At 33.9% G+C, this 26,889-nt stretch overlaps 1 protein-coding gene across 1 annotated transcript in view; it reads right to left on the reverse strand.

Moving 5' to 3' along the window:
• Positions 1 to 4,132: 4,132 nt before the first annotated feature.
• NEDD1 (NEDD1 gamma-tubulin ring complex targeting factor) overlaps positions 4,133 to 26,889 on the reverse strand; it is a 45,678-nt gene continuing 22,921 nt past the window's right edge. Inside the window, exons 7-16 of the mRNA XM_003259693.4 lie at positions 22,484 to 22,713; positions 20,896 to 21,097; positions 20,324 to 20,519; positions 17,190 to 17,318; positions 15,104 to 15,151; positions 13,962 to 14,164; positions 12,917 to 13,073; positions 11,861 to 12,017; positions 6,207 to 6,273; positions 4,133 to 5,759 (exon numbers count right to left, since the gene is read on the reverse strand). Coding sequence (XP_003259741.1) covers positions 5,655 to 5,759; positions 6,207 to 6,273; positions 11,861 to 12,017; positions 12,917 to 13,073; positions 13,962 to 14,164; positions 15,104 to 15,151; positions 17,190 to 17,318; positions 20,324 to 20,519; positions 20,896 to 21,097; positions 22,484 to 22,713 — 1,494 coding nt within the window. The 3' untranslated portion in view covers positions 4,133 to 5,654. The remainder of the gene's footprint in view (positions 5,760 to 6,206; positions 6,274 to 11,860; positions 12,018 to 12,916; positions 13,074 to 13,961; positions 14,165 to 15,103; positions 15,152 to 17,189; positions 17,319 to 20,323; positions 20,520 to 20,895; positions 21,098 to 22,483; positions 22,714 to 26,889) is intronic.

Raw genomic sequence — 26,889 nt, forward strand, 5'->3', positions numbered from 1 at the left:
GAGTAACTGAAACCACGCCACTACACCCAGCTTCATAACTTCTTTGGTGAAGTGTCTATCTCAATCATTGTCTATGTAAAAACTCGGGGTTTTTTTCCTGTCTTGAAATGCCTTTATATATTCTGAATACAAGACCTTTATTAGATGTATGATTGGCAAATATTTTCTCACAGTCTGTGATTTGTCTTTTAATTATCTTACTGGTACCTTTCCAAGACTATACTTTAATTGGTCTTTGAAAATCCAATTTATATCCATTTTTACTTTTGGAGATTATTCATTTGGTGTCGCATACACAAAATCTACCCCAAGCATACAAAGATCTTTGTCTTATATTCCAGAATTTTTTTTTTTTTAGTTTTAAGTTTTACATTTAGGTCTATCTATGATCCACTTCGAGTTTATTTTTGTAGATGGTGTGAAGTATGCATCAGGGTTTTTGTTTTTGCATGTGTGTTCCAGCACAGTGTTTTGGAAAGTTTATCCTTTTTCTGGAAAGGATTACCTTCCATGCGTTAGGTTTTGAATTACCTTTACACGTTTGTCCAAATCAGTTGACTATATATGTGTGGGTGTATTTCTGAACTTTATTGTGCTACACTGATCTATATGACTAGGTTTATGCACTTTTGAATTATCTTAATAGCTTTGTAACAAGTCTAGAAATTACAGCACTGAAATTACAGTGCTGTAATTTCTAGACCTCTACTGTGCTGTTTTATTTTCCCAAAGTTGCTTTGGTTATTCTAGGTCCTTTATATATTTCCACATTTTAGTAGCAGCTTAACAATTTCTACCAAAAAAAGCCTACTAAAATTCTTATTGGGATTTTGCTGAATCTACAAATCAATGTGGGGGAAACCGATGCTTACCAATATTGAGCCTTCTAATCCGTGAACATGGTATCGAGTCTCAAGTTTACTTTCCCAGCACTGTTTCGTAGAATTGAGTGTACAGGTCTTGCACATATTTTATCAAATTTACACTTAATGATCTATTTCTATGCTACTAAATTTTTAGTTCCATTTTCTGATTGTTGCAAATATATAGAAATGCAATTGAGTTCTGTAGATAGACATATCCAGTAACTTTATTAAACTTATTAGATATTTTCATGTATTCCATTGGATTTTCTATAGTCAAATGTTACCTGTGAGTGGAGGCTTTTTAAAAACTTATTCCTTTGTAATCTGGATGTTGTTTCTTTCTTTTTCTTGTGAATTGCCTCGGCTAGAAATTCTAATAGAATGTTTAATAGAAGAGAACATCATATACATTTGCTTTGCCTCTGATCTTAGGGAAAAAAACATTCAGGTTTTTCAGCATGAAGTTTAATGTTAGCTGCTGGGGGTTTTTGGATGTCCTTTTCGTTCTCTTTTATTCCTACTTTGCTGAGTTTTTATCAAGAATGAATGTTGGGTTTTTATCAAATGCTCTTTCTGCATCTATTGAGGTCATCACATAATTTTCCTGTTAGTCTGTTTAATATAGCGAATTACAATTGAATTTTAATGTTAGCCCAAATTTGCATTCTTGAGATAAACCCCACTTGGTCATATGTATTCTCTTTTACCCATCACTGGATTCAAACTGCTAAAAAATCTCGTTTAGATTTTTTAGACTACATCCGTCTTCATGACAAATATTGTCTAGTTTTCTTGTCATGATGCTGTCTTATTTGGGTATGAGGGTAATGTTGGTCTCAAACATCGAGTTGGAAATTATCCCCTCCTATTTCCTGGAAGCTTTTGTAAAATATTGGGATATTGTCTTTTTTTAATGTTTGAATGAATTCATCAGTGTAGCCATTTAGGCTTGGCATCTTATCAGAAATGTCTACAGAAATTGTGGTGATGTCAATTCTCTCATCCCTGATGTTGGTAATTTTGTCTCTTTTTCTCATTAGTCTAGCTAAAAGTTTATCATTTTTGTTGATCTTTAGGAAACAGAGGCGAAGCAGGGTGGCAAATACATATAATACCAGAACTTTGGGAGGTTGAGGTGGGAGGATCACGAGGCCAGGTTTGAGACCAGCCTGGGCAACATAGTGAAACGCTGCCTCTACAAAAATTAAAAAAAAAAAAAATTGCACTGATTTCCTCAACTGATTTTTTATCTTGCATTGATCTCTTTATTCTTTTTTTTTATTTTGAAGTTCATCTGCTATTATTTTTGTAACTTCTTTTTTTTTCTTTGAGACGGAGTCTTGCTTTGTCACCCAGGCTAGAGTGCAGTGGCGCGATCTCGGCTCACTGCAAACTCCACCTCCTGGGTTCACGCCATTCTCCCGCCTCAGCCTTCCCAGTAGCTAGGACTACAGGCACCCACCACCATGCCCGGCTTTTTTTTTTTTTTGTATTTTTAGTAGAGATGGGGTTTCACCGTGTTAGCCAGGATGGTCTTGATCTCCTGACTTCGTGATCCGCCCGCCTCGGCCTCCCAAAGTGCTGGGATTACAGGCGTGAGCCACCGTGCTGTGCCCGGCCTTTTGTAACTTCTTAAGGTGGATGCTGCGCTGGGCATACTGTCATGTGCCTATAGTCCCAGCTTCTTGGGAGGCTGAGGTGGAAGGATCACTTGAACCCAGGAGTTCAAGGCTAAAGTTAGCTATGATACGATCACTTCAACCTAGGCAACAGAGTGAAATTCCTGTCTCCTTAAAAGAAAAAAAAAGAAAAAGAAAAAGGTGAGGAAGCTGACATCACTGACTTGAGATCTTTCCTTTTTTAATATATACATTTAATGCTATGAATTCCCCTGTAAGTACTGCTCTAGCTGATTCCTACAAATTTTGATATTTTGTTTTCATTTGCATTCTGTTCAGTATAAAGTGGGTTTCTTGTATTCAAAACAGGTGGATTAAAAAAAGCAAGACTCGGCCGGGCGCGGTGGCTCACGCTTGTAATCCCAGCACTTTGGGAGGCCGAGGCGGGCGGATCACGAGGTCAGGAGATCGAGACCACAGTGAAACCCCGTCTCTACTAAAAATACAAAAAATTAGCCGGGCATGGTGGCGGGCGCCTGTAGTCCCAGCTACTGGGAGAGGCTGAGGCAGGAGAATGGCGTGAACCCGGGAGGCGGAGCTTGCAGTGAGCCGAGATTGCGCCACTGCACTCCAGCCTGGGCGACAGAGCGAGACTCCGTCTCAAAAAAAAAAAAAAAAAAAGCAAGACTCAATTGATTTTAAAAAAGGATAACCGACAATTTACATTTAATTGATACAGCTATTTAAATCTACTCTCTTAGTGTTTATTTTCTATCTGTCCCATTGACTGTTCCTCTTTTGGATTTTTATGACTTCATTTTATCACCTTTACTGGCTTACTAGTTATTTATTCACTGATTTTCTTTTTGTGGTTGCTTTAGGTCTTACAATACACATTCTTACCAGTTTACTCTCAGGGAGTATTATACTGCTTCACGGTCAGTATAAGAACTTTAGAGCAGTATACTTTCGTTTCCATCATCCCAATCTTGGTATTGTCATTTATTTCACTTTACGTATGTTAACCGCACAACACCCTATTATTATTACTATTTTGCTTTAAATAATCTATTGTCTTTTAAATAAATTTAAAATAGAAAATAACTTTTATATTTACTCACATATTTACCACTTTTAGTGTTCTTCATTCCTTTGTATAGCTGCAGATTTCTATTTGGTATAATTTCCTTGTAAAGGTATTCTAAATTGAGCTTTTCTTTCAGAACTTTGAAGATGTTGCTCCAGTGTCTGACATTCTTCTCTCTGTCCTTCTATGTGTTTTTCCTCTAGCTACTTAAAAAAAATTCTCCCTTGTTGCTGGCTTTAAGGAATTTGATAATGATGTGCCTTGGCATAGTTTTCTTTTTATTTCTTGTGTTTGGGGTTCATTGAGTTTCTTAGGTCTCATTTGTTTCTCTCAAGGATCATTATCTGACAACTGTTTCACATATTTTCTTTTTTAATTTCAGGTGGGAAGGTAAATCTCTCATATCATTTTGGCCAACAATGAAATTTCAATTTCATTTTTCCTATTTTTTGCATATAACATTTTATTTTTTATACTTACTTAGCTTTTAAATTCCATGACAAAAATGTTTCATCTGTACACATAATTACTAAAGTTATTTCATCCCACCTCTTTTAATATACATTATGTGCATTTATTTTTTTTTTTAAAAAGCAACAGGAAACTATTAATAGATTTAAATACATCATGTAGGCAAAACGCACTAATATTTATGTCTTCTAAACCTGTTAGTGATATACAAGGAAACTTGTTACAAGTCATAATGCTTTCATAATCTGTCAGGAAAAGATCACATTAACATCCCCATATGCTTCAGTACAAATGTATTCTATAAATCACACTGGGTAAAAGTAATATTCCTGTTTTTATTTTTGGAAGTAATTATTAGTAAGTTTATGCTTATTAAATATATCCTTAAAAATTTCCATCACTTCGGAAATCCATAAAGTTAGTGAGCTAAAGTTTTTTATTTTTTTTTTAAATTTTAGTAAATACTTTCATCTCAGAAGTCAAAATGGGGCAGAATTGCTATACAAAGGTACATAGTTTAAATCTTTGGGACAAGAGACAAGAAGGTAAACAAGTCAGTAGCCCTCCCAAGCTTCACTTAACCTAAAATTGTAGATCACACTAGGTAGATGTATACATCTATCTATTGCCAAAGAGGTATAACTTATTTTGACAACCCTTCTAAATAATTTTATGTTAAGGCCAACAATATAAAAATATTATACACAGTACAGAAAGAATTAAAGTTAATGATAAAGACCACAAAATAAAATAATCCAAACTTCTTACTTGGAAAAACAAAATAGCAATAATACTATAATATTTAGTATCTAATATGAAATCTCCAATCATTATAAGTTGTCATGTTGATTGAAATTTTACAGTACAATGTTGCATGTTACGAATGAGAAAATCAGCAGATAGATAGCTCTTGTCGAGTCCTATGAACCTTAAACATTTTTTATAGGTAAAGATATCTTAAAAATACCACCCAGGAATAAAGATTTGTCAGAAGTACAATATAGTAACATAAATGCAAAAGATATCATGTAATTTGTGCAATTCAAAATTCCAAAAATTGTCTTATCAAATATACAATAAATAATAGTCATACTTGACTTCATCAAGTTAACAAAATAATTACTAGCCAACCCTATGTTTTATTAGTCAACGGCTTAGAAACACCAATTGCCATTTTAAAATTACTTTCTCCATAAAAATAGAAGGCATATCAAACTCTTTAAATCTCAACTAGCTCCAAAAATTGGAAAGGCCATTTGTCAATCAAAAATACATGTTAAAAAAAAAAGATGACTAAAAAACAAACATAACCAATTTTAATGCACAATTTTCTTCTTATGAAAAAGGGCACTTAGTGGATGGCTAAAGCTTTCAAAAAATAAAGATCCTGTTGACTTTCCTATTGGGTAGATGACATACTGTACAATTTTTAATATAAAAATATACATATTTTTAAGATGAAACAGTTGTTGGTATAAAATCCCATCACCCTTTTACTTTTACTTGAAAAACATTTTTTACCTGGAGGCCATGAAACAATACTGATTCTATGTAGTTCTGTGTTGCCAGAAACTTCCTAAATTACAGAATATTAAGGTATTCACTGAAATTTCAAAAGTGGGCCCGTAGTCTTTTGTTTTCTTCTCGTAGTCTTTCAATTTCAGCCACTAAACCTTCATTCACTGAGTATCTTTCCAGCAAAGAATGCATTTCATTCTGGAAAAACAGGAAAATGATTTTTAAATTATTGACATTTCACATTTATTTGGCAGGCTATGTTTAATATACTTTCAGCTATCATTTCTCTCATGTTCAATTAACTAGGTGAATGATATTTCTTGTACTTAACAACTTATTAGTTTGTTAATATAAATGGAAGATTGTTGATGAAATTAATATATTTGGAAAATTTATATTTGCACATTTAAGATGCTTTTTGCTTACTTATCAGGAAGAAAGCCATGGAAAAAAGAAATCTTCAGTATCTCAGAGGTTAAAAAGGAGGTGACCAGTTAAAATCTATTTTACTTATTTAATTTATAAAACTCCCTATTTATCTTAGAAAGTAAATAAAACTAAAATATATTACCTTTAATGAATTTTTAAAAATTCACACAACTCTACTTTCATTTAAAATATTAAAATAAAATTTGCCATACATACCAGTTGCATATGAAACTGTTTAATCATCTCCACTTGCAAATTCACAATGTCCCTATGGCATGCTTCTCTAGGAAGAATGTAAAATACTTTTTAGAATTACAATAGTTTAACCAATTCTAGGTCATTCAAGAAACTCACTAAACTTTTTCATTTGCCAAATTATTGAATGTTAATAATTACTATAATAATAAAAATACCAATGCACTGAGCATTTATTTAATATGTGCTAGGCACTGTTTCTTTTACTTTAAATGTAAGAACTCGTTTAAAATATCTTCACAAGTAGGTGCAATTATTACCTCCATTTTACAAAAGAAATAACTTAACCAGAGTAGTTATAACTTGTTAAAAGTCACGCAACCAGTAAATGATGAAGCTAGGATGTAAACCCAGGCTGTTTACCTCCTGAACTCTCCAATACTATCTTCCTTTATATAGAAATTGTCATTGAGATACAAACTTATTTTACAATGAAATACAGAAAATTCACTAGGTTAGAAAGATCATTTTATTATTATCAGTTTAGCTATTAAAAAATATACTTTCAGTACAAAGTGGCAATTTGGGTGGATATAGCATGGCTTACTCAATAAAATGCAATTAATTCATGCCTACAAAAAAATCTGTAAAAATTCTGAAGTATAATAACAAAAGAAATAGTCACCCACCACACAACTTATGAACTAGAATGTTACCAAATCATAGAAGCTTTCTGTGTGTTCCTGTCTGATTCTATCACTTAACTCTTGGGAAAAAGCCCAAGAAAGAAGTCATTACTCTCCTGAATTTTATTGGACAAAGAAATGCTTTTGCTTTTTTAATACATTTGTGTAACATATAATCTGTAGTCAATGTTTTCATTGTGCATGTTTTTGAGCATTTAAGCATTACAAAAAAGGGTACCATATAGCTTATATTTAAGAAATAATTCAATATTGTTTTGAAGATTCATGTTTTATGTATCTGTAAATCATTGGTTTGTACTGGTTTATCTATTTTCCTGTTAATATTCTGATTGTTTTCAAGTTTTTACTATTCCAATGTTGTTATAAACAATCATGTATTATCTCCCAACCCATATGTGCCAATGTCCATTGATGATATAACCAAGTGTAACTCAAGTGTATACTCAGTTTTACAGAATCATGCAAATTGTTTTCCAAAGGTAGTTATCAATGGACGTCACCAGTATAATAGAGTTCTTCTTGCTCTATATCATCATCAAGACTTAGTATTACCAGATTTTTTATATTTTCCCATTTACTGGGTGTGACACGGTATCTCATTGCATTTTTAGTTCTCTGATTAATTATGAAGTTGAATATCTTTCCCGTGTTTACATACCATTCCTCTTCCTTTAAATGCTTTTTCATATCTTTTTCTTATTCATTTATAAGCATTCTTTGCATAATCTGATCCTTTGTTATTTATATGAGAACTGCAGATATCTTTTTATCCCTTCACTCTGTGATATCGTGTGATAAATAGTTCTTATTAATGTGCTCAAATATACTATCCTAATAATGCAGTCAAATTTACCAATGCCATTTTTATAGGCAGTGCATTATTTTATTTTTAACGATTTCCTACCATGAAGTTATAAACTTTTATAATGTCAACTTTTAATCTACATGGAACTGATTTTTCTTAATAGCATGGAATCTATACTTATTTTTTTACAGGAAAAAACAAATGTCACAACTTACTGATTATTCCATTTTTTGCACATAAATCTGCAATGCTACCTCTCTATTATTTCCATATATGCATAGGTTTCTTTCTAGCTTATTTCATTCCTTTGGCCAGTATGTCCTCCCTGTGCCATGCTATATATCTTAATTATACTTTAATAATTAAGTGTATTCATCTGACAAATAAGTCCCCTTCAACCTTATTCTTCTCTGAAATGTCTTAGTTATTCCTAGATTTTTTTCCTTCCATACATATTTTGGAATCACTTCATCATGTTCTTCCAAATCCCAGCTGGGATTTTAATTGGAATTGCATTCAATCTACTAACCTATTTAGGTGAACTAATATCTTTATTAAATCTCTCCATTTATTTAACGCTTTTGAACAAAAAATTTTTTTAATGTTTTTCTATAAAAATCTTCACTACCTTTGGTAGATTTATTCCCAAGTAACTTATTGTTTTTCTGTTGTAACTATGAGGGTATTTTTAAACATTTCCTCTTCTACTTTCAGTTATAGTAAAAACTGTATTGAAAACAAACAAGAACACTGTATCAGGGAACCACCAAGGTAGCCAGGACTTGAAGGGCCATGATCTTGCAAAGACAAGACTACTAGGTAAGCCCTTCATTTACCTCTGTTTTTCCTTCTAGAGTATGTGCTGATTCCACAGTGTGGAGAAGAAACTGAGCTGAAGCAGTGGCCTGGAGGTTGAGATAGTCTCGCTGGGTGGGGGAGTATTAAGAGTTTGGGCCTACCAAGGTAGCCAAGGCTGTAAGAGCCACGGTCTTGAAGAGGGGAGGCCTGCAGAAAAGTAAGCCTGAAACTGTGCAATTTCCCCTCGAGACATCTGTTGACTTCTAAGCAATGCTCACACTGGGTTAGATGGCAGGAAACCAACCATAAAACAAGCAACTAAAGAGCAGAGAAAGTATTCTGGAAGTCTTGTGATGCTGGCAAAATAGAGGCTGAAGTTTGGGACCCACCAAGGTAAAAAGGCAGTGAATACTCCAGACATTCAGCTGATGTCCTAGAAAAGACGACACACTAGGAATAAAGGCAAACTGGAAACAAACTAGTATTAAGAAAACCTGAAACCTAGTAACCAAAGGATCAAAGGGATCTGCTTGCCAAAAGAAACTTAAATCTTCTTAATAGACAACAGAAACAGAAGCACAGATTTCCACTTAGGATATATTAGATTGGTGCAAAAGTATAATTTCTCAACTCTAACAACAAAAACAAACCTGATAACCTATAAAATCATATTATTTTAAATTCGGCTGAGAGCTGAGAATGGAAAGAAATCTAAATGAACTAAAATCCAGAAAATGAGGAGTTCCTCCTAGGAGAAAAGAGACCCATGACTAGGAGAAAAAGAGACCCATCTTCATGCCCTTGACAGAGTAAAAAGAACTAGCTGAAATTTTAATAAGATTTTTAAAAGCCAAGTAAATACTGCTTGATAGTTTAGAATTCCAAGGGGTCCCAGCCACAAAGATAGTCTGAATTTACTCACCAACTTTTTCCCACAAGCCTTCATTCAGCGCTCATGTAAAAAAAAGTAGGGACAAGTGTAACAGGAGGACTGAGGGAGACTCCCGAAGATACAGATGCACAGAGCCTGGTGAAGCCTTAGGGTGGCAGAGAAGAACTGAGAGTAACCCCTCTAAGGCACTCCAGGCTCTCACAGAGTAGATGGCAGCCACGGGAGGATGGCTAAGAGGCCCTCAATACCCTCTCTGTCCTGCCTGTGATAGGTGTAAATGAACACCTAGTCTGATGAACACTTAGGCAAATGGCAAAACAAGTGAATTTACGGAAATCCTCTGAGCCACTCTGGGTCTTCACTGAGTCCCAAGCAGAGACTGCCTATGGTCAAAGGGCAGAAAAGCTGAGAGAAGTCCCTACCCACCACCCCTAGGTGCAGACATGCAGCACAGGCCAGCAGAACCAAGAGGCACTGACTGTAGGCCTTCACCAAACATGCTGCGGCAGCTCTGCAGGGCTGGAAGTGGGACAGACACACTTCTCCTGAGGCACAGAAAGCCAGGAACAGGTTAGAGAGTGAAAAACAAGCTCCAGCCACCCCAAAAGCTGGCAGCGGAGCAGTAATGCATAGTGATTTCAGAGTTGCTCCAGCACTCAGATCCCTGGGTCTGCTGAAGGAAAGGCCCTGAGCCCACTGTCCTCAAATCATCTGAAGCCAGTGGTGAACTGACACCCAAATGCTTGTTGAATAAATGGGTAATAAATAGACAGCACCCATTACTCCTGTGCTTATAAACTCTGATGGCTCTCCATGACCTGTGTGTTAAGATCTTCACAACTGTCCCTCAGGCCTCGTCTCTTACCACGGTGCCTTCTCTCTGCAAACATTCCTAGAATATATGATCATGTCTCTGCTCAAGCTGTTCCCACACACGTCAGTATAAAATAAAATCTCTTCAGTGTACCTTTCTAAAACTGCCCCCGCAGAAGAACTGCTCCCTTTCTGTGATTTCAACATCACTTTGCTCACATTGTACTATAGTAAGCTGTATCCAGACAGTTCTACTATTATGCTATAAATATTTATGCACTTCTGAAAAAAAGTATATTCTTTAACACTGTGTATTAAAAATAACAGAACTTAGGGAAAAAGGATTAGGGCAAAGCACTCAAAAACCTACGCAACTTTGTCACCAGAGCACAACAAAAACAATTAAGTCCTAATAAAAATACTAACATAGTTAAAAAGACATAGTAAAAATCTAATAGATAATTATTGAATAATACCCTTACTGTGAAGAAGTGATGGTCACTTAATGGAAGAGGATAGAAGGATTGCAGCTATCAAGTTACAGAGGCAAGAGCAAAATGCCCAAAGATGGCAAATAATCACAAAATAAGCACTTCTAACAGCACACAGCCGAGCCAAGAGGAAGTGAATAAAAAGAGATGGATGCTGACAGGGTTTGCTGCATTCAGCTGTGTTCAGGTGTACTTTATTTTGGCTGCTATTACATGAACAAACAAAATTTCCTCATCATATTGTCAAGACTGTTCTATTTTACTGATCCCAAATGAATTAATTCACATTAAGAGAAACACACATAGCAGAACACACTGCACCTAGCCCAACTACATCATAAGGCCTTTGTGGGCAGATCATTCATTTTTTGTATCCTTAGTATCTGGTACATATACTAGGCAGGGTAAATGCCAAAATTATAATTTTTCTTTAAAAAGTATTTTTCAACATTTAAAAATATATTTTAAAAGTATTTTTAAACATTCAAAGGAAGCATGCACCAACAAAAACTGCACATTTTCTCCAACATTCTTGCTTACGGTAATCCAAATCTGAGCTACAACATTAACTATAGGTTAGAAAGGAAAAAAGGCACCAATGATTTTAATAATTGAAGATAACTTCCAAAAATATTGAGATGATAAAAGCAAGCAGCATTGTAGAACACATTCTTACAATGTTCACAATTTGAAGGATGAGAAAGACAAGGATAAGTCTGAGAAAGAATTTTTTTTTTTAGATTAAGTATTACATTCTGATGCATTCTACTTGAAAATATTCAGAACTGCGCTTTAAAATATCTTTTTCTACTACATTGTTGCACACAGCATACCTAATAGATCTATGAACACACTGCAGGTAAGAACCCAATTTAAGCTTACCAGAACTTGTCCACATTTTAATAATAAGAAAAGTTCACAATGGCATTCGGCCTGCTAGACTGCCCTGCTGAGTTACCTAATAATTGCCCTAGGTAAATGTGCCTTTTCCTGGCTCATAATCAATAAATGCAGTACGAAAAGATCAACAAAACTCATCATCTTTTCTATGGCTTTAGGGTTACCAGAACCTAGACAATAGTAACCAACAACATTATCTATAGTTCTGGTTTTACATCTAAAAAAAACAAGTAAGGCCTAGATAGAAGGAGTAGTTTCTCAATTACTACCTAAAGTCATCCAGCGTTTCCTGTATCATGTTCTGAATAAAACGAATTTGAATGGAAGTCAATGGTGCATTTTGCCGGTTATTTCCAATGGTGTCGGCTATTTTTTCTGAGAGTGAACTGGCAACTCCAGCAGTGACAGAAGTTGCTATCTTTGGATCTAAAATAAAGAATGAAGAAAATATTAATAGTCGACTTGGACTGAGAGACATCAAACATTTCTAAATAAGATTTGGCATGTGGAAACTTGAAAAACTGGCAAAGAAGAGTGTTCCTGTGACATTTAGAAAAATTCACTGTCTGGAATACAAATCTTAGAAACTTTCTATAACATTATTTCTAATAGTCATTTATCTATATATATAAACTGCCAGCTGTCTAATGTAATACCACATGACAGAGGGATTAATCTTGAAGAATCTACGAACCATTTCCTCTTATAAAAGATGAATGTGACAAGCTGCACCACAAACTAGATAAACCAAGACTATTAAAAACAAACAGAAGGAAAATAGGAGTAAAGTACTGCTACAGGAAAAGCCTTAGAGTTTAAGCTAATGCAATATATATCCACAGAAACCTTCAAGTAAAATATAGATATTTATATAGGAGTTGATTCTAAACAAAGAGTTGCTTTGTGTAGATAACTCTTAGAGTTAAACCAAATATTCCTTTAAATGTGATGAAGTTTGTATGGGTCTGTAGCACAAACGCTAAGGATAAGACTTTAATATGAAAGAGAGAAACACATTTTCAGGTAGTTAACCACCCCTTTTCAAAGGGTCCTACATAATAATTCTATCTCTACCATATTAAAGATACATATTACACTGAAAATCTAATTCACACCAAAAGAGCAAATCAACGTACCTGAATTTAACGATTCATATCCATTTCATTGTCTTTAGTTAAACACTCACACAACAGTAGTGTCCATAAACTTTAAACTCTTTGAACATTTTTAGTCTATGATTACTCTATTTCTCCTTCACAAGTTAAATAATTGGGATGATTTTTCAATCAAACACTTTCAAACATCAGGAAGTTTCATGTACTTACTAGGAGTTGAGGATCCATTGATTGGGGGTTCACATATCAACTGGGCTTCAATTTCATTCTCTGGCTTTTCAAATTTCTCAGAATTTCTTGTTTGGTTAGATGATGGAGAGGTATTTAGATTTCCACTTTCAGCACCAGACGTGACCAGCTTTGCTAACTTTATATTTAAAATAAATAATGACTTTAATATACAATATTTTGTTTTACTCATATTACCCATATAATTTTTGCCTACTTCTCTCTTTTGTCCCAGTATGTAGATTCAGGGAAATGAAGGAAAATAGGAAGAGATGTAGAAGAAGAAAAAAAAAAATGAGAACTAGAGGCAAAATAAAGTAACATTTACTAATCAAAAACAATCTCAACAATAACATGATAAGGAAAAGCTCATTTACTGAGCACCTGCTGTTGAGTATCATTTAAAATAGAGATAACTGGCAAAACAAAAACAAAAACAAAAACACCATGCATGTGGTAACTAGTCAATAATATTTGTAAAATAAATCAAAAGATGTTTTTGTACTTCTTACATGGTATCTTTTTAATATCATTCTCAACAATAAATACGAAAATACAGACATATTGTATACCCAACTGGCTTGGCCTTCCTGGTAATTTTTGATCACTTTGAACACTTACATAAGAAATCAAATTCTATATCATATATACATTTTAGCAGAAAGTAACAATGATAAATTCCATTCTTAGCACCATCAGTTTGCTCTAATGATTTAACCACCAACTTGATGTTGTATACTGCAATGAAATACACTTTAAAAGGATTCAGGGATAAAGTGTTCTTGCACACTTTATCAAGATATATCAAATATCTCATCTTAGAAAAATAGTGCAACTTTCCATCTGCTGCAACCTTCAACATATCCAAAGCGAGATTTCAAAGTATTCTGTAGTTATTAAAAACTGACATCAAGACTTATGAATAAGTGTATAGCACTGTTAATAATTAGGATACATACACTGGCAGCCACCCACTTTCTACTGATAAACACATACAGTGAGTTCAGTATCATTTTCAGGCAAATACCTGTTTGAAGGAGTCTTTAGATTCCTGTTTTCCCATATATATTTTCTTAGACTCAGCTGTCAGATCATGATTTTCATTTTCCTCTTTCCCTGGAGATCCCATAAAGACATGAAGAGGACTAGAATGCAATACGGAAGTACTTGAAGTTACTGGATTTTTTCTTGGAGGAAACACTGAGTTCAACTGTGGTAGAAAGTCAAAGCCTGAGAAAAGAGGGAAAAACTGCATGTGCACATGGTGTCCTCCAATCTTGGACACTGAAGAAAAGCATTTAATATGATAGGCAGATTAACATGGGAGAAGATATGGATCTGCATTCTTAAGACTGGTTTGTTTCTCAGATATACCCCGCAATTGATGTGTATTCTTGGGCAAAAGTCTTACACTTTCTGTGACTATTTCCCGATCTGCAAATGTAAATGATGATATCCATCTCCCAGAGTAGCAAGGCTTCGAAGATATTATTTGTGAAAATACTTTGAAAACAGCAAAACACAATGTTTTAGTCAGTATTAGTTTTTGATAACTGAAAATTGTTAATTTGGTATATATCTGTCGTATGTATCTTGGAAGGCAATTTCTGAGATGGCTTCTAATGACCCCTGCCTTTGGCGTTGCTATCCTTGGGTAATCTCCTCCCTTTGAACGTGGCTTGGACCTAGCAACTTGCTTCTAACAAAAGTAATATGAAAAAGTGGTGAGATGTCACTTCCAAGATTAAGGTTATTAACATAATCTTAAGAGAAGGCTTCCATTTTGGATGCCCTCTCGAATTCTCTTGCTCACCAGCTCTGAGGTAAGCCAGCTGCCATGTTGTTGGCTGCCCCATATATAGAGAAGCTTATTGGCATGGAACTGCTATCTCTAGCCAACAGCCATAGGAATGGGCTTGGAAACAGTTCCCTGCCCAGTTAAGCCTTAAGTTGAATGAAGCTCTGGTTGACATCCTGATTGAAGCAGGAAGATAGACTTGAAGGCAAAGGTACTCAGCCAAGTCATGCTCAGTTCTTAATACACAGAAATTATGAGATGATAAATGTTTGTTTTTTTAAGCCTCAAAGTGTTGGAGAGATTTGTTACACAGCATAGATAATACAATATCACTTTTCATTTTCATGAAAATACTTCTAAGTAGTTCTTACCATCTCCTTTGCCTATGGACTCATCACCTCCCTTGTTAACTACAGCATCTATAACAAATTAGAAAATCAAATTTTAAAACTAGTGAAAAAGAAACCATATCAATTTAGGCTTCTTATTCATTTCCCAAAGAGTTCAGAGACTAACAATCTTAAAAAGCTAAATATGAGTGAGGTTAAAGGTGGGAGAGTACTGATTTAAATTTCTCTTTTACATTATTTTAGCTTCATTCACACTTTAGCAGCAAATATGAACAGATAATTCTATAGTACGTCATTTAATAAGGCAGCAAGGTATAGTGTAACAAGCCCTGGGGTAGGGGGTAGGTTATGGAGAGCTATAATCCAGTTCTGCCTATACCACTTAATAGCTTTGTGACCTTGGACAAGTCTCAAATGCAATTAAGTTTCAGTTTCTGCATCTATAAAATGGGGATAACGTCCAGATAATCTCACAAAATTGCTTTGAGGATCAATTGAAATAATACAAAAATATTTTGCAAAGTAGAACAAAGTTTTATTAGTGTTTATTTCTATGGTAAAATATGTATAAGATTATTTTAATCCTGTAATATTCATTTGCCAGTCCATAACAAAAATTGTAAAATTCAACTTTAACAGGTTAATAAAAAATAAGCCAAAGTCATTAACAAATTCACCAGAAATTCAAATGGCCAATAAACACACAATTACATCAGGAGAAATATCATCTATGTGCATGTGTGTACATGTATCCAGTAATTGCACAGCATGTACATGCACACTTTTAGAAGTTATTAGCTTCCTTATCAATACTTTGGAACCACAATGAATCTGGAGGGCATATGACTCAAATGCTAATAACATTTTTAAACATAGCAAAAGTAATTAAAGAAAAAAGTAATTTATTCATTTGTCTTAAAAACTATTAAAGAGAATTTAATTTATAACTCAAACACTTCCAGAAAGCCCCTTTGTACACTCTTCAATGCAAAAGTTGCTCCAGAGGAGTCTCACTGGCCAAAACTCCCAATTCAGCACTAATCCCAGAAACCTTTCTCAACTCCAGCACTAGTCACTTTTCTCTCCACCTATATCCGTCCTCTGTTTACCCTTTACTATGTAGTCTGATGTAGTCTGACTTCTCTTCATCCTGAAAGAAAAGAATCCTTCCTCTTTCAGTTTGACTTAGCAATTTAAATAGAAATTTGCAGGCCAGGGTAAGGCAGAAGATACTCAATAATTCTGTACCACCACGTATGTATTTATTCCTTCTGACTATAAAATTGTAGAAAATTTGGAAAAGAGACAATTTTAAAGTAAAAAATTAAATTGTGTAAGATAATGAGTGCATGAAACAACTTTGAGATCCTGCTGTTGACATGATACACTTATAATAATAAATACACAAATCTTTGTGGGCTTCTCTGAGTATTTTCTGAGATAAATTTGTAGAAATGGAATTACAAGGCCAAAAAGTATGAATATATTAACTCTGTCAAATTACCCTCTAGAAATGTATCCATGTTATTAATATTGCTGTTAGCAATGAGGTAATTCCATTCCACTAAGAAAAATATTATGGATGTTAGTACCAAAAAGACACACCTAAACAATGTACTTAGTTCACACACTATGAAGAATAACAAATAATGCTTCTATTTATCAAGCTGGCAAAATTTGCTTTTTATTATGGCAACTTTTTTATGGGGTGGGGGGAGGTGTACACCTATACACACACAATTTTTTAAATTAGGAAGACTTTTTTGCATATCAAAACATCTAAAATTTTAGGAACATTAATTTAGAAGTAGATACAAGGGACAGATTGCCTATGAAGGTAAAAACTTCCTTCAAGAAACTTTTGTGGAAATTAAAATGCTAACTTGAGAACTATTTGCATAATTCCCATGTGAAAATTACCAGCATATATTTTACAATGATAACATTTGAAATATCAGGGCAAAGCAAAAGATACCACCCCAGGGATGGAGAAAAGTAGCAAACTGATCCATGAATAGAATTGGACTGAAGCTATTATTCACATCTTTTAGCCAAAACAAAAATACTGACTACCAGCAAGAGAACAGGATCCTCTGAACAGACTTACCGTCTCTGATAGGTGAGAACATGTCACCTAAACTACTTTTCCCAGTATCATCAAAGCTGGAGAAATCCTGATTTTTTCCACTGTCTGTTTCCTTAGATAACATGTCTGTGTTTATGCTTCGAGGCAAACCTTATAGGAATTAGACATAAAAATCAATGTTATTACATCTAAATAAATTTTATCATAAGCTAGGTTGTAAAAATTAATGTATCACTCATATAGTTGGTAATATGACAACTATGAGCATAAGGAGAATAAAACAGAATATGACAAGAACTAAAGTTAACCAGGATTTTCATGGAACAATAAAACAGAATATGACAAGAGCTAAAGTTAACCAGGATTTTCATGGAACAAAAGGTTCCTCAAAAGAAAACAGCTTAACTGTTCATACAGCAATACCTTATTTTAGCCATTTTGTTGGAATGTTTCTAAAATAATTTATATACTTTGCTTCTCTCTTAAAGTACACTGAACACAACTTACTTTTGCTATTGACTGACTCATGATCATCTAAAAATATGATTTTTTTTTTTAGTCTGTAAGGCATATAGAGCGATGCCTAACATACAGCAGGATTCAATTAATGTTACTTTTCTTCCCTGACTTGCAGTGAAGGGTTTTCTGTCTTTTCTTTCACTAACAGTGGGGGCTTAACATTGCCCTCAGCATTACAGATCTCAAATGACTTCACTAACCTCCGTAGTTTCAAAGAGGAAGCAAACCAGAACACCAAACTCATAAAGAATAGTATGGTAGACAACAATAAAGAGACGGCAGCAGTTTATTTTTTCTGGCAGTGTATAAACGCATGGCTTTAGGGTAGGGACCTTTTAAGAGGAGCTCAGCAGGCTCAGTAGCTTCTGTTTCATTACTGGAGTAAGGACAAAGTTTTAGAGGTTCAAAAATTTTGATTAAAGTCTGCCATCAGGATTGGTAGCACATTACTGTATTATATTTTAAAAAGTGCTTTATTTGGCATCTCAGGCCCAAATGAAAAACTGAAAAGTCTGAGATGAAAACAAAGAACAGCCTGCATATCCAAAAATGCCCAAGACTGGCTAATAAAATAAACTTTTCTAATAATACCTGCTATAAAGTTAAAATATTACCAAATCATTTGTACTATTGTTGAAGAGTGTCTATAACAAGAGTCCAGTTGTTTTAAAGAAGAAATTTCCTCTACTTTTTTCTAGGTCCTTAACATGTTTGAAGGCATAACTCCAGCCTCTGAAACTTTAGGAAACAGAAGTTTGGTATCATTTGAAAACAGTGCTAAAGTCTTATTCTTTTCTTCTTAAATGATGATTTCCTTCTAAAACTAAGTACCAATAACAAATTTAGAGAAGTTATTTGAAATAACTAAATCAGGACAACTTCAACAGAAGCAATGGAATTTTTTTCTGAACTTTAATTTTATACAAAGCTTAAAATAATACTAGTGATGATCATGATGACCACAATGATAGTATCAACACCATACTGTACTGAGTGCCTGCCATGTGCCAGGTACTTCCAATATATTTTCTCTGATTTTCACAATAACCCTAAATGTTAAATGTCATCTTAAATGTGTGCAGGAAAAAAATGAGACCCAGAAAGGTTAAGAAAATTGCCTAAAGGCATCCTGGCCAGAAGTGACAGATCTGAGACTGAGTCTACTATTCTCAATGTTTCAGAGGCAAAGAAAAATGTGTGTTTGTGAGAGAGAGAGAGAGAATGAGAGACAGAGAGAGGAAGAGAAAGAGAATGATGAAGCAAATGTGGCAAAATTTGTAAAGTGCATCTGCCAAAGCGTAATGCTCAGGAGTTGTCTGTACTATTCTTAAAACTTTTCTGTAAGATGACAATAATTTCAAAATACAATTAATACACAAACATTGTTAACTTTCTGGGGGCAGAGCACTCACTTTGCCAGAAATGTTGGGAATCTACCAAGAGTTATCGTTAATCCATGGCCCTGAAAGATCCAAGTCTTTGATTTGCAAATTAATGCTGTCTTTATTAAACAAGAGCCTTATTATAAAACTAAATGAATAATGGAGAGACTTCAGAGAGTTTACAGTGAATAAGAGAATCTTTAATTTTTGAAAATTTTGAAAAAAGATAATTTTCATAATATTGTTAATTCAACATGTTGGCAGACATTACTCAAAGTTATATTTCAAAAATAATTTCTTCCTTAAGTAGATATCAATTGTCTTTGTCTCCAGGAGTTCCTAAATAAGAACCTAATTATTTTTCTAACATATAATGGCTCTTATATAAGGATGATACAGATATTCACAGGAAATTTACAGTGAATATACTTACTTTAAAATACTACTCCACACTATCAAGATCAACAAATTAAAGTTTTGCTTCTACTTGGAAATAGCAAAATCATGCTAAAGAAAACAGCAATAATTATTTTTGCCCAAGTATTTATCCTGAAAAATTTAAAAGACATGGATATATGTATTTCTACTGAGCACAATATTTTGGAAACATACTAGTATACAATGTAGACTTTTTAAAGTATTTGTTGCACGCTGACAGTATAGCATAACTTCTTAAAATAAAAATGAAAAGGTTTTCAGGAATTTACAGAATATTTTCTTTATTGTGAGCAAGAAATATTTTCTACAATAAGTATGAGAAAGCTTATCATATAACACATCAATAAAGTCTAAATGAATCCTGTTTCAGAACTGTTTCATCAATTACATCAGAGAAGAAGAAATCATTAAAAATTGCAATATTCTCATTTATTTTTATTTAATGAGGAGATCAAATCATAAGACAGTGTCAAAGTTTCATATTTTCTACTGGTTAATCTGAAGACACAATGAAAAGCCATTCAGTCTGTAGTAGTATTAAGGATGAATAATTTCTGAGTTAGCCTCCTTCCATTTTTAAGATAATATTTCTCACAAGAGAAGTTCAGCTAAACAATAAGGGCCTTTTAACATTTTTGAAATTAATAGCCAGAGTTACTATTTTCACTTCTTCAATGATTTTCACTTCTACTAATTTTACCTAAGTACTCAAATAAATTTGAGTTCTAGGTTCTTGAAGAATGTGCTAATTATATGCAAGCCAAAAATAAAAAACAAAAAAAACCAATCCTCCAACAATGTATAAGCAACATTTACCTGCTTTTTCCTGAACAGCAACTGTTCCTTTCCCCACAGCTGATGTCATAGGTTGTGGTAGAACTGTGGCAATGGATGTGGCCGGGGCTTCTCTGACAATTCCGGAATTCTGAACTCCTCCACTAGCAGCATTCACATTAACACTTCGTTTGTTCACTGTTGTGGGCTTATTTGAACAGCCTTTATTTAAACTTGACTGAAATGTAATGGAATATTTAAAAGCTCAGGTTACTAATGTTTCATACTACACATTAATATTTTACAAATTCACTGTTAGATTAAAAAATATATTTTTTTCCTTGCAAATCTTAAGCTTGCTGGAGGATCTGAGTTTCCCTCTAAATCAAAATGTCATTTAAAATACTTTTAAAAAGAGAGATATATAAGAAGAAAAAAAAAGTTTTAAAACTAAATATCAAATGGCTTTGTACTAAAATTATTATATATTACATGTAAAATCCTTATGTAATTATGAAACAAAACTATACTGTTTAATTGACCACATATAATTTCCATATTCTGAGTTAGATTTATTTAATAAAATAAAAAATGCTGAAAAGAAAATGTCTCACCTTAGTAAGAACAGTGGAGTACTGAAATGCTATACACTGCACAGATGTCTTGTGAGCACTGATGGTCTTAACTGGTGATTTCAACATTCTTAAATCATATTGATATATTTTCCCCCGGGAAGATCCAATAGCCAAAGTGGCTCCATCAGGCATGAAATCTACTGCAGTTAGAGGAGTGTCAGCCACTAAAGTTTTCACCAGCCTTTGGAAAGGAGAACAAAGTATGTGTAGATATGTTAGTGTGTACAGGTATATTAGCTTATATAAGTAACTATATACCAAAAACAGAGTTATTAACACTTCAAACTGGTCAAAGAGCACACATATCCCAAATATTTGTTTAAAGCATAATCTCAGAATTTGACTTAGAGACATTTCTAATAAAATGGCATGTAGAGAACGGCTAAACATTCCACCTTACTTTTCTATTCACTTCCAATAGGTACATTCCGCATCTTATAGAAGCAGCACCTATTTCTTTAATTACTCTGACAGTGAATGTAGCAGAACTGTCTATTACGCCACAAACAGCGGCTCTGGCCTCAGGGTTGAGGAGAGCGTTAAGTATCCACTTTCCATTTATTGACCTGCTTAGGCCTCATGAGGACTATGATCTTTCACAGGGGAGCAGCTGTTACTTTGTTCTTAGTTGTACAGTCTTAGCCAAAAAGCTAAGAGGAACACAGTTCACATGCTTGATCCTTAGGAAGCTAATAAAGAAATATGGATGGTGATCTGCTAAAGCTGAGCTCTTTACTGGTGTGTCTAGTAGAAGAGAAGAATGGCTTACTGGGCTCTCAGTAAATTGTTCCATAAAAGAAGACAGCAAATAAGTCCTAACAGTAAAAATTCTAGTATCATAATAAAGGCTGACAGTGGGACCTTCCCTTGTAGTAACATTCATACTCCACATGATCTACAGACAGTGGTAAGCATCTTGAATACAACTATATCACTCTTGCACTCTTTTGTTTTTGTTTTTAGCTAACTAAGCATACCTAAATTTAACAAGAAGAGGGTACAGTGGGCCCAAATGCTTAGAAGATTATGTACACCAGTACATAATCAGTATTTCTCAAGTGGGTGCTCCCAGGTTGTCCCTGGTTGCTACCAGGGGACATCTGACAATGTCTGGACACCGTTTAGGCCATAGGTATTTAGTAAGCAGAGGCCAGGGATGCTGATGAATATCCTACAATACCCAGGACAGCGCCTCACAACAAAGTATTACCCAGCCCAAAATGTCAATTGTTTCTAAACCTTCCTCTAGATAATTAATCAGTTTTAAAGCAAATTAATCATTTGGGTTAAAAACATATGCATTTTATCATATTGTGGACAAGACGCTAAAATGTGAAATCATTAAGATGTCATCTATGTTCACGTTTCAGAAGTACTCTAAATACTACCTGCAACCCATCTACTTTTTTCTGCATGAGAAGAAAATTCTTTCTTACTAGATTCATCAACTGTACAAACTTTAGGACCCCTGGACATTAATCAGAGGTCTATACAAATCACAAATATGCCTGTTAATGGAATAATAGCTATTTGTTACTAAATTAAGAAATAAGCACGTCACACTTACTTCTTACTTGAAGTGTCATAGAGGATGATTCTTTTATCCAAGCCTATGGTTACAAAGAGCAATTCATTGACAGGAGAAAAACAGATGCCTGACGCTGGAGCTTTGTGTACACTGTCAAAGTTATGGTATGGACTCTGACTGTTTACATCCCAGAGAGTTACTATTCCATTATCCGAAACACTGCCTAGTAGTGATTTCTTAAACAAGGAGTACTTCAAGTGCCGAACAGACTATAAAAATGAAAGAATAAATTTTATGTAATTATAAGCATTCATAAGGACATTTCATATAAGCCATATAAATTATGGCCAACCACACTATTCACATGGGGTTTAGGATTTCTCTGATGTGTAAGAGTGACAGGTTTCAGCCAGGCGTGGTGGCTCACGCCTGTAATCCCAGCACTTTGGGAGGTCAAGGCAGGTGGATCATCTGAGGTCAGGAGTTCGAGACCAGCCTGGCCAACCTAGTGAAACCCCATCTTCATTAAAAATACAAAAATTAGCTGGGCATGGTGGCAGGCACCTGTAACTACAGCCACTTGGGAGGCTGAGGCAAGAGAACCATTTGAACCCAGGAGGCGGAGGTTGCAGTCAGCCAAGATCACACCATTGTACTCCAGCCTGGGCGACAGAGTGAGACTCTGTCTTAAAAACAAAACAAAACAAACAAACAAAAACCAACTCTGTCTTAAAAAAAAAAAAGAAAAGAAAGGGTAACACATTTCAATCATGACAACCACAGTGTCATTCAGCAGACCATAAGATGACATACCAATACCTGAAACATACCAATCAATAGTCTATTAATATTTGTCATTTTATTATCTTGGAGTATAGCTACCTCAATCTTCCCCTTTCAGAGGAAAAATATAATACATTGAGATTATCTACATTAATTCATCAGGGTTAGAACATCCACCATATATAAAAGGCCTAGTCACAGTCAAATCACGAACAAGTATAAGGGAATACTGGGAGAAAAAAAAAGCAATAATATTTTGTATTTGTTTTCTATATTTTAGATACTTTGATACATTTGTTTGAATCTGAGCATCTGATGCACTGACAATTCAACACTTGAAGCATAATTTTAAAAAAATTAAACCACAAAGGAAAAACTGGCAACACTCTAAACTGGGGATGGACTATATCCATTGTTTCAAAACCATTAGCCTGAGGGCAATGCTGGCCTTTCTCTAAACACAAATCCCTGCAGGTAGTGGAGATATTCTCTCTTCCTAGTTTCCATAGACCAGAATAAACAAAGATCTAGTTTGAATAAACTGATCTTAGATTAAAACTAACTGAATTTTATCTACTTTTCTTTTTTACTAAAATGTTACTGTCAAACTTGTATTGATGTTGTCATTTACTAGGCAGGGAATTAAGTACTTTACATTTAAGCTAATTTTTCCCTACGAATTTATATTCTACTTAATTCTAAAATGTCTCAAATAATATATATTAGCTCTCAACAACAACAAAAAATGTCTAAGAAATACAGAAACCAAATGCTAAGAAAAAAAACAAAAAGGATTATTAGTCACCTGGCACCTAAGTTAAGACAATTAATATGTTAACCCATTAAATTTGGCTCATTTTCATATGACTAAAGTACAAAGAGAAAATGTTGGGTTTATATAGTTTTTATTTTTGTTGGGAAAAAGTACATCCACTTGAATAGTTAAATCTTTTCTCTGGTCTATATTCAAGAAAAAATAAACTACATGAATGTTAACTATATAAAAGACACAGAGCTACTTAGTGCATTATGTTAATGATTACGGAGTCATACACAACATATCAAAATATAAGGCAAAACGTGATTTCTAAAAAGATTTCTACAGCACTTTAGGAGTTCATATAGTTATGGTCCTTCACATGATCTAAATTTAGACAAATACACAAGTAGAATTTTTAAAAACACCATAAAAATCACAGACCTCGTAGATTCTCGAAGTTCAAAAAGTTTAACCTCTTAGCAACAGCAGGAATTTTCCTAAAACATCCTTAAAACATGGTTATCCAGAATCTGTTTGCATGTATCAAGCAACAAGGAGCTTACCACTGTCTATGACACAACTTGATAACCAGTTAAAAATATATTCTTGATCAAGACAAAACCTAAATTCTGTATCTTACTTCAAGTTCTTGGGACCTACATGGCAGCCTATTTAAAAAAAAAAAAAAAAAAAAAGGCTAAAGATAATGATAAATGTTCTTTTCAGATAAACCTAAGTTCAGTGGATGCTCAGCAAACCTCTGTATGATTTAGGTGAATTACTGAAACTCTCCAAAACTCAGGTTCTCATTTACATAATAGAAAACACTCTTGTTTTCCTGACACAATTATTTTGAGGATTAAATAGCATTTCTGTACAGAATCAGGTACACAGTAGCCATCACCATTTCCAGAAGTTCATAACTTACTTGCTCATCATTGCTTATATACCCACCATTCAACCATCTTTTACATATTTTTTAAAAGACCCTTAAGTAACCACATTGAATTCTTTAAATGCCTCCAATTATTTCTGTGATAATACTAACAGAATTTCATTTCTTAACTTTCTACATTTATTAAATCTTCTCTTTAGAATATCATTAAGATATTAGCTAAGAATCCTGGATAAACAAAACACTGATTTACTAAATTATATATATATATAATTTATATATAAAATATATTTACTTGTGTGTGTGTATTTATATATATATATATATATATATATATATATTTTTTTTTTTTTTTTTTTTTTTTTTTTTAAAGAGACAGGATTTTGCCATTTTGCCCAGGCTGGTCTCAAACTCCCAGACTCAAGCACTCCACCTGCCTCAGCTTCCCAAAGTGCTGGGATTACAGGTGTGAGCCACCGCACCCGGCCTCCAAATTATATTTAAAATAAATACTAACTTATTTCAGTATCAGCAGCACTGAAGTCATTAAGTCCCTATCTTGTTCCAGACTAAACTATTTATAAGAACTAAATCAAGAAGCTTATAGGGGGGAAAAAAATCCCAGCAGTATAAGCAGCAATGCTATTTTTTCTTATAACACATTATTGCGTAAGAATGTTGCATGTTTGTGGAGGAGGGAAGTTGTTTCTAAATATAAAAAACATACCACTCACTACAGGTGGGGGGAAGGTTTCGAAAACTTATTTAAAAGTAGTTACAGACAAAATATAGATGAAAAGCATGGCTGTGTTCCAATAAACTTTACAAAAATAAGTTGGCTAGACCATAGGTTATAGTTTGTCAGTCTCTACTAAGATAATTATTTAATAGAAAAAAATTTTTTTTATCACAAAGAAGAAAAACCATCCATAATCCCACCACCCAGAGAAAAGCTGGTTGACATTTTGAGGGTGTATCCTTTAAGTATTTTTCTGTGTGTATGTATGTTTCTGTGTATTCAGCAGAGTATCAACAGAAAACCTGGGATCATACTTTATTATAAACAGCCATGTCAATGTTTTCTACACGATTTTAATAGCTGTTTAAGATATGAATGCATGAGTATACTAATTTACCTAAATAATATCATGTTAGACATTTGGGTTACTTCTGATTTGCAAGTACTCTGATTACTATCCTTTTAATTTATGAAAAAAATTGTAATTCATTGATGTTCATGCCTTAAAGGTTCTCAGTTGAAAATATGAAATGACTATTTGTCTTTCATTTGCAAACTGCTCATTATTCTACTTTGCCTATTTTCTATTGGTCTATGAAGATTTTTAAAATACTAATTTGCAACTGCTCTTACATTAATGCTTTCATACATTGTAAATACCTTCCCCATTTCATTTAAATTTTGTGAATTTTTGTCTTGCTTTTTGTCAGAAGTTTTAAATTTTTATATATTTAAATTTATCAAACTGTTGCCAGTGACTTATAACTATACTTCTTTATATTTATGCTTAGAAAAGCCTTCCCTTTGCTCAGATAAGAACATACATTCACATCATTTTCTTACTAGGCACTATAAAGCAGTAAGAAATTAATACAAACATCTTAACGTACATATGAACATACACATATATATATGGCCATAAATATACATAGTGTTCCTTTGACTCCAACCTATCTTCTTGATTCCCAGGGCCTTATTTCAAGCACAAATCATCTGTCACCTAAGCCACTACATAGTTACCCCATTTCCATTCTCAGTGGCTTACTATCCATCCTTCACTCTGTTGCAGTAACTAACATCTTCAAACCTGAAAAATCTCAACATATTTGTCTTTTGCTTAAAATCCTTTCAATGGGAGGTCTCTTGAGAAGTTACTGGTTATGGTGGTGGCAGTTTCTGAATGTCCATCAATACTGTGAGTGCATGCGTGCGTATGCATGCGTGTGTTTGCACGTGTGTGTGTATGTGTATGTAGAAAAGCAGGCCTG

This window comes from Nomascus leucogenys, chromosome 10 (genome assembly GCF_006542625.1).
Source record: "Nomascus leucogenys isolate Asia chromosome 10, Asia_NLE_v1, whole genome shotgun sequence".
Classification (NCBI taxonomy): Eukaryota; Metazoa; Chordata; class Mammalia; order Primates; family Hylobatidae; genus Nomascus; species Nomascus leucogenys.